This window comes from Thunnus maccoyii, chromosome 5 (genome assembly GCF_910596095.1).
Source record: "Thunnus maccoyii chromosome 5, fThuMac1.1, whole genome shotgun sequence".
In the NCBI taxonomy this organism is placed as follows: domain Eukaryota; kingdom Metazoa; phylum Chordata; class Actinopteri; order Scombriformes; family Scombridae; genus Thunnus; species Thunnus maccoyii.
Window position 1 is genome coordinate 3266929 of NC_056537.1, and position 8846 is coordinate 3275774.

Consider the following 8846-nt stretch of genomic DNA (forward strand, 5'->3'; position numbering starts at 1 on the left):
TTCATTTGCACAAATAACAAGTATTAAAAACAACCATAAAGCATTAAAGGAGTAAAAAAAGCAGTGTGCTGCTGAGGGTCTTATGAAGACATCTCACCAAAAAGGAAAAAATGAAACAATAACATGTAAAATGTAATTTTATCAAAAAAGAAAAAATACAAGAATATGTCAAAAAAAAAAATCAAAGGAAGAAACAACAAAAGAGGAAATAAATGTGTAAAATATTGTTTTGTGATTTTAATAACTTCTCAGTAGTTCTTATAGTGTTTTTTCAGTGTGTGTAACTGTATATTTCCCTCATGTGTGGCTCCCCCGCTGTGTGCAGCCGTATATTTTCCTGCTGTTACTGCTCTGTTAGGGGTAATTGTACCCTAATTACCGTGAAGTTGTAAACCCCTCCTGCTGCCAGCTGATTGGCCAGACCTCAGTGGGCATCATCACTGCGGCCCCGCCCCCCTGCTGGTGTCCCAGGTATAAGATGATCCAGGTCATCAGCTGAGGGACAGAACAGTTTGTGACAGGACTCTACATTCCCCCAGAAAAACACAGAAAACTGCTTCACATCCTGAAAAAGTTTAAAGTTCAGTTTTGGGGTTTTTTTATTTGGCTGAAGACTCTTCTGACTCCTTCACTGGAATTTTCTTCTTCTTTGGTGTGTTTGGGACTGAACCATGGAGTTGTCGGATATCTCTTTCCCCATCCCTGCAGCTGATGATTTCTATGATGACCCCTGCTTCAACACCAGCGACATGCACTTCTTCGAGGACCTGGACCCGCGGCTGGTCCATGTGGGCCTGCTGAAGCCGGACGACTCCTCCTCCTCATCCTCGTCCTCCCCTTCCTCCTCCTCTTCCTCCTCCCCGTCTTCCCTCCTGCATCCTCACCACCACGCCGAGGTGGAGGACGATGAGCACGTCCGCGCCCCCAGCGGGCACCACCAGGCGGGCCGCTGCCTGCTCTGGGCCTGCAAGGCCTGCAAGAGGAAGACCACCAACGCGGACCGGCGGAAGGCGGCCACGATGCGCGAGCGCCGGCGGCTCAGCAAGGTCAACGACGCCTTCGAGACGCTGAAGCGCTGCACGACGGCCAACCCCAACCAGAGGCTGCCCAAAGTGGAGATCCTGCGCAACGCCATCAGCTACATCGAGTCCCTGCAGGCGCTGCTGCGCGGCGGGCAGGACGACGGCTTCTACCCGGTGCTGGAGCATTACAGCGGGGACTCGGACGCCTCCAGCCCGCGCTCCAACTGCTCCGACGGCATGGTGAGTTCAGGGACTGACAGGTGTTACAGAGGAGGGGAGGAGGGTCAGTGGTTCTCCGGTGCGTCTTTACGCGCGGACAAGTAACTTTTTAGCTTTTGTTCTGATTATTGTTTGCTTTTATTTTTAGTCTTTATTATTCGATTTATTCTGTTATTTATTCTGTAAAGCGCGCTGACATGTTGGTTAGTGATGACTGCACTTTAAATTTCTATTTTTTTACGCATCATTTTAACTCCTTTAGTTTGTGTAAACTTTCTTACAGTTTTGGTTAAAGTAGATGTTTTTCTCCTTTTTTTACTTTCACTGCGCAAAATTCGTGTAATCACAATTATTTCATGTCTAAATAACAGCAGCTTTACGCACAAGAGCAGACGCCGCTGCGATTCTTATATTATTAGTTATCTGTAATTTTGTGTCACGAGGGGAAAAAAGCAAATTTCCTTTTTTTTTTAATTTTTTTTTTTAGCTAATTTGTTTTTCTTTCACTTCACACAACTCTTCCCACAGTAACAACTCAGTAGCATCGTAATATAAAGAGAAAACTAAATGTTTGTATTTCGTCAGTAGACACACGATCATGTTCATGTGTTTTAAAGAAAACATGTTTTATGTTTTATAGGGAAACAAATAAATCCGATTATTAAATGAAAGAAACAATAATAATATTTATTTTTATTTATTTATTATTAATGACACAGGATTCTGTGAACTGTTCGTTTTATAATTATTTTATAGAAACTATCGTTGCTCCTCATTAATTAAAATATTAAGGGAAGTTGTTTCATTTGAAAGATATTTATTAACTATAATGATTTTTCGTCAGAGGTGGTCAGTATGTTGCGTATTTACTTAAATGATTATTTTCTTTTTTCCACATTTTTTTCCTGCTTTTTACATTTTTTTACATTTATGATCCATTTTTTTTCAGCCAGACTGCTGCAACATTCAGGCTTCGTTGTTTCTCTGAAACTGATGATAAAACCATCCCGATGTCTCTGTGACGGAGTTTATAACTAATATATAAATGTTTCTGTTCCATGTTGGATAATCTAACCTCTAAAACATTTTCCTTTTTTGTCTCTACAGACAGATTTTAACGACCCGACCTGTCAGTCAACCAGAAGAGGAAGTTATGACAGAAGCTCTTATTTCTCCGAGACTGCAAACGGTAAGAAAAAGTAGTTAGAATGTTTTTACCAGCTAAAAGGCCAATTAGGCGACTAATTAAGACAATAAACCACTTTATTCACCGCTGGTAGTGACGTGAAGACAGTTAGCAGGAGAAGACAAACAAAACAAGTCATAAAAACAGCAAGTTAATGAGGCCAATAAAACAATATTTCTCTCTAAACTCACCTTTGTCATAAATAGAAGCAGCTGCTGTATAAATAAAGTTATTAAATTATAAATAGTCTGATGTATATTGTATTATTGGCAAAAAAGTTGAAATTCAAAGATTCTACTGAAAATAAAATAAAAAAAATTTAAAAAAGAACAACAATTAGTAAAAAGGTTAGGAAATGTAAAAAAAAAAAAACATATAATACATATACATATTATGTTGACTTTTTTTATATTTTTATTTTGATAGTTTTTAATTGATATCAAACAGTTGTCAAAAGAAAATCCAAATATCACGTTTTAAGAAAAAATATTGATTTAATCCAAAAATATGTACGACAATTAGTAAAACGTTTTTATATATATAATTATATATATATGTGTGTGTGTGTATGAATATTATGTTGTAAATCTACAGTTTTTAATTGAAATCAAACAGAGTTGTCAAAAACCATGACAAAAACAATGAACCAAAACAACAACAACAACAAAATTCAATGTATTGTCTGTGTAGGTTTATATGCTATCAGCACAAAAACACCTTTACAGTTAGTTTTTATATCAGGACTTTTGTTTTTCATTTAACCTGAAAGATTAAAGTATATGTATAATATATATAAAGTCCCAATACTTGAATGAAAACATGATGTAACTCTGATGTTTTCTTGTGTCTGCAGGAGGTCTGAAGAGCGACCGGAGCTCGGTGGTCTCCAGTCTGGACTGTCTGTCCAGCATCGTGGAGCGGATCTCCACCGACAACAGCAGCCTGCTGCCGGCCGCCGACGGCCCCGGGTCCCCGCCGACAGACCCGGCCGGTGAGGCGGCGGCCCCCGGGCCCGTCCAGGTCCCCTCCCCAACCGCCAGCCAGGACCCCAACCTGATCTACCAAGTCCTATAGACCCTCACACACACACCGACATCCACCTGGGACATGAACATCACACCGTCCGGTCATGAACGCACAGATCAACACTCAGAGTGAAAGTTATTTAGGCTGAGTCTTTACAACCTGTTTGCATCAGCTGTAAAGTTTTGTAATTTAGAGTTTTCTCAACTTCCCTCCACATCTGCTCAGTTTCCTTAAACTGATCTGTATGGAAGCTCATTCATGCCAGAAAACTTTGCAATAACAAAAATCTAATTAAGACCGATTCACTAACCCCAGATCTTTCTTGAGCTTTCAGCTGCATCTCCCAGTCTTCATCAACAAATGGAGTTTGATATTTTATATATATAATATAATATATATATATATATATATATATATATATATATCAAATTTTATAGATTTTATAGTTACCGAACAAACTCATGCGCTCATGAAGACTGTGAGATATAATTGAAAGCTCTGGCAAAAGGCTAATACGTTATTATTGAGTTAAAATGTTTTAAAGAGATTTTAATTAAATGGCTATAAAATAAGGAATGATAAAAGTAAGAATCAGCTCATCGGTGTCAAATAATATTACGTTGTAAGTAATTATGAGAGAAAGTCTTAATCATTTATATTAGTGATATAGTAAGGTTAAGGAAAATTAATAAAAGAGAGACACAGAAATACAGAAATATAAAGCAATTTAGGTCAAACTCAAAAAGTGGGTGAGTCAAATTCATAATTTGGACCTTATATGTCTAATGATTTTATCATTCCAAAATTTCCATACATTAAATTATTTTCCTGGCAGGATTGACCTTCCATACATGAGCATTGTTAACCCTCAGATTATCTTTCCTGCTGTTAAAATAAGTGGAGTAAATTGTAAGAAATAGATGAAAACCACTAGAATGCTGGGAAACGTAGATTTTTTGCAAACATTTTTATAACTTTACTGATCAATAGTTCAGTTCTTGCTGTATTTTTATTATTTTAAGTTATAAAAAAAAAATATTTTAAGACTCAGCCGAGTCGCTCAGATGGATTTTCTTCCTCTCTGTATAGTCTATTTGGTGAAGGACGGAGGCCAAAAACCATCCATTTACATTCCTCCACTTTCGTCCATCTGAAGTCCTGAAAGCCCCAGCTGTTAAAATTCATCAGGGCAAAAAATAACTACAGTAATCCTATGAAATATTTTAGAAAACATACCATGCAAAACTACAGATCTGTAGTAAAACTTTATTACAAAACACAACCACAGACACATAAAATTCCTCAGACTAGATTCATGGGAGTATTGTAGTCATTTTTTTCCCCATCAGGGTTTAAATAGGGTCAGACCTCCTTCTTGTCAAATTTGAAAAATTTATTTCATTTGTCGTTTTCATTCACTGCAGCAGAGGACCATTTTTCTGTTTGTACATATTATGTAAATAAGAGCTGATTTGTTCCAACTGAAAGTATTAATTATGTATTTAATGTTTCTGTCTGTATGTGCTTTTGTTTGTTGTGAAAAAAAATGTTAAACTTTATATTTATACATCTGAAAACTGAGTGACTGTCTAATGACAAATAAATGAACCTGCTTATTTATACAAAACATGACTGCGTACTTTTTAATTCACTTTTTCTAAGAGCTTATTTTATTATTAACTTTGATATTTAAACATTTTTATTTTCTATACATGGTAATGACAGTACATTATATTTAAATATAAAGCTTATTTTAGTTTAGGGCTGCAACCAATGATTATTTTCTCTGTTAATCGATTAGTTTTTGGTCCATAAAATGTCAGAAAATAGTTAAAAATGCTCATCAGTGTTTCTCAAAGTCCAAGATGATGTCCTCTAATGTCTCGTTTAGTCCACAACTCAAAGATATCAAACAAACACTCAGACAAAGTGTGGAAACATCTTTATGGAACAAATTTTCAGATTCTTGAGATGAAGTCGACCGTCTGCATGTGATTTAATGATCAGAGCAGCTGCAGGAAAAACAAACTGATAGTAGAGACTAAATTGACCGTGATGCGTTCAGGCGCAGCTTTGAGAGTTTGTTATGTGAGGTTTCCCTCTTGTGGAAGAACATGGAAGCAGCAGCAGCGGTCAAACATTCTTGCTGGAGTGTCAGAGGATTTAAAAAAAAAAGATTATTTAGGCCAATTCAGAGCAAAAATATAAGTTTTTATTTGTCTTTTCTGATGTTGTTTGCTGCTCAGTACTGTTTGCAATAAAAGTTAATATTTCATACTTTGAAAAAAGATTTTAAACAGAAGAAAAATATCATCCAAGAACATGTTATATGTTAAATCTGTACACTATGTGCTTCCTCACAAATAAAGAATTGTGGTTTTTACATTACTGTTTATGCACAAAATAAACAAACGAGACATCAGGTGTTAATTAGTGATCTTTAGAGGTGTTAATGAGTGTATTTTTTCTGTAGTTTGGTCTATAAAATGTCAGAAAATGGTGAAAAATGTTGATCACTGTTTCTGCAAGTCCTCAAATGTCTTGTTTTGTCCACAAAGATATTTAGTTTTACTGTCATAGAGACTAAAGAAACCAGAAAATATTCACATTTGAGAAACTGGAATTAAAAAATGACTGCAAACGATGAATTGATTATCAAAATAGTTGGTGATTAATTTAATAGTCGGCCACTAATCGATTAATCATTGCAGCTCTATTCAAGTAGAAGATAAGACATTTAAAAACTGTAGGCTTTATAAACATTTAACGATAAACTGTAGCTATAAGTTTTTAAAAATACTGACGATGAGCTGCTCTTTAAAATTCTTAATGCTTTGTTGATTTTCACTCTGATTCATTTTTGTGGCAACTCAGCTTTTTATTTCAGAAATATTTTATAATTTAGTTTAATTATACATCACTTAATTCTTATTTTCTAACTGTTAAAATGTCTTTCTATTAAAAGCAGCTGCACAAATAAAGTTTAAGATTTGAGTTTTTCATCTGTCACTAAGAAAACATTTTCATTTATATAGAAGTAATTAATGAGGTAAATGTTAATGTAGTGAATATTATGATATGTAGACATAAAACACTATTAGCTTGTCAATATTTTTCTCCCAAAACATTGTATTTGTAAAAGTCTGAGTTTTATCAACAAGCTGCTGACTGATTCTGGTTAAATCTCAACGTCTCTACTATCAGGCTCAAAGAGCAACATCGCCATCATGTGACCAGAAAGAAGAACTGCAGGAATTTCTGCTCTGCATGGATCCAACTTTCAGATGCTGAAACACTTTAATGTTACCATATAGTGACATATAGTCAGTGGTGGAAGAAGTATTCAGATCCTTTACTTCAGTAAAAGTACCAATATTAAAACCATAGACCATACCAAGTACTATGAGCTTGATGTAGTTAAAGTACTGCAGTAAAAGTACATAAGTATTATGAGCTTGATGTAGTTAAAGTATTGCAGTAAAAGTACATAAGTATTATGAGCTTGATGTAGTTAAAGTATTGCAGTAAAAATACATAAGTATTATGAGCTTGATGTAGTTAAAGTATTGCAGTAAAAGTACATAAGTATTATGAGCTTGATGTAGTTAAAGTATTGCAGTAAAAGTACATAAGTATTATGAGCTTGATGTAGTTAAAGTATTGCAGTAAAAGTACATAAGTATTATGAGCTTGATGTAGTTAAAGTATTGCAGTAATAGTACATAAGTATTATGAGCTTGATGTAGTTAACGTATTGCAGTAATAGTACATAAGTATTATGAGCTTGATGTAGTTAAAGTATTGCAGTAATAGTACATAAGTATTATGAGCTTGATGTAGTTAAAGTATTGCAGTAAAAGTACATAAGTATTATGAGCTTGATGTAGTTAAAGTATTGCAGTAAAAGTACATAAGTATTATGAGCTTGATGTAGTTAAAGTATTGCAGTAAAAGTAGTGGTTTGGTCCCTCTGACTGATATATTATTATATATGACATCATTAGATTATTAATAGTGAAGCATCAGTGTTAGAGCAGCATGTTACTGTTGTAGCTGCTGGAGGTGGAGCTAGTTTACACTACTTTATATACAGTTAGCTAGTTTAGTCCAGTGGTTCCCAACCTAGGGGTCAGGCCCCTCCAAAGGCTCAGCAGATAAATCTGAGGGGTCGTGAGATGATTAATGAAAGAGGAAAGAAGAAAAAACAAAGTTCTGATACACAAATCTGTTTTCAGTTTTTGGACTTTTTCTCTAATCTTTGATTTTTGCTGAAATATTGGATCATTTGAACATTTATTGAAATGAAAGCATGTGAGAAGTTTAGAGGGAAAAATCACTATTTGGTGGAGCTGTTAACAACTCATAGACATGTGAAATGTGACCCCGACTACACACTGCTTTTTGTAAGACGTCAAAAGCCAAAAAGGTTGGAAACCACTGGTTTCATCTTTAACAATGTGTTGTATTTTAAAAGCTTGTTATATTATCCATTGTGTCAAATCTTCATCTGAAAAGTAACTAAAGCTGTCAAATAAATGTAGTGGAGTAGAAAGTACAATATTTCCCTCTGAAATGTAGTGGAGTGGAAGTATAAAGTTCCTATTGGGGATTTTTTTTAAACTTGTCACCACAATATTTTAAGATTCTTGAAATCACTCCTATTAAATATTTTCCTTGTGGCCTGCCCATATGAATAGTTTAAAATATATATTTACATGTTAATCACTTATTGCCAGTCAGTAGTCTATGTTTAGTGATGTTTCATTTAATATTCTTTGTATTCTATATTAGGTTTAAGGACTCTGTGGCTGTATTTGTCGAGCTTCTCAGAGCAGGAAATCTCTCCTCACTCATCCTCAGAGTGATGCATTTTGTTCCTACTTTTAGGACTTTGAGTAACTTAGGTTAACTTAGGAAATCACTCCTATCTTAGCAAATATTTAGGAGCTCCAGAGGAGTCCCTGCATTCAAGCAGAGATGTTTTATGAAAGCTTGATGAGAATAAACATATTGAGGATCTGTGTTGCAGCTTTGCAACAGTGATGAATCAAACTGTGATTGCATTTACACAAATATTGTGCAAGTGAGAGCGACTAACACTTATATGAACTCAATCATGATAGAAACACTGGCCTTTATTATATATCAGCTGTTAGCAGCACTTCTGTAGATTCTTAGTCTTGTTTTTCTTTCCTTTGTCTTTTCCACCCTTTTACATCTTGATCCAATCACTGCATAGAATCATTCATTGATTAATTGATATAAAAATATCTTATACTGATGAGAAAATTTCAATAAAATAAAGATATTTTGAGACTTTGTGGTAACTAACTGGCCACTGGTGAACATCAAGTTCAATTCAACTCTGTAGTTAGAAAACAGTGTTGAACAAA

The 8846-nt window shown here is 35.0% G+C and overlaps 1 protein-coding gene across 1 annotated transcript; it reads left to right on the forward strand.

Annotated features, from left to right (window-relative positions):
• The first annotated feature begins 501 nt into the window (after positions 1-501).
• On the forward strand, positions 502-5074 carry myod1 (myogenic differentiation 1). Its single transcript, XM_042412988.1, has 3 exons — positions 502-1262; positions 2349-2430; positions 3281-5074. Exons 1-3 carry the CDS (start codon positions 672-674, stop codon positions 3499-3501), a joined length of 894 nt encoding a protein of 297 aa, XP_042268922.1. The 5' UTR covers positions 502-671; the 3' UTR covers positions 3502-5074.
• The last annotated feature ends 3772 nt before the right edge of the window (positions 5075-8846 follow it).

Coding starts and splice junctions, on each gene's coding strand:
- myod1 (XM_042412988.1), top strand. CDS start 672: ATGGAGTTGTCGGATATCTCTTTCCCCATCCCTGCAGCTGATGATTTC. Junction 1,263..2,348: donor CCAACTGCTCCGACGGCATG/GTGAGTTCAGGG, acceptor TTGTCTCTACAG/ACAGATTTTAACGACCCGAC. Junction 2,431..3,280: donor TTTCTCCGAGACTGCAAACG/GTAAGAAAAAGT, acceptor TTGTGTCTGCAG/GAGGTCTGAAGAGCGACCGG.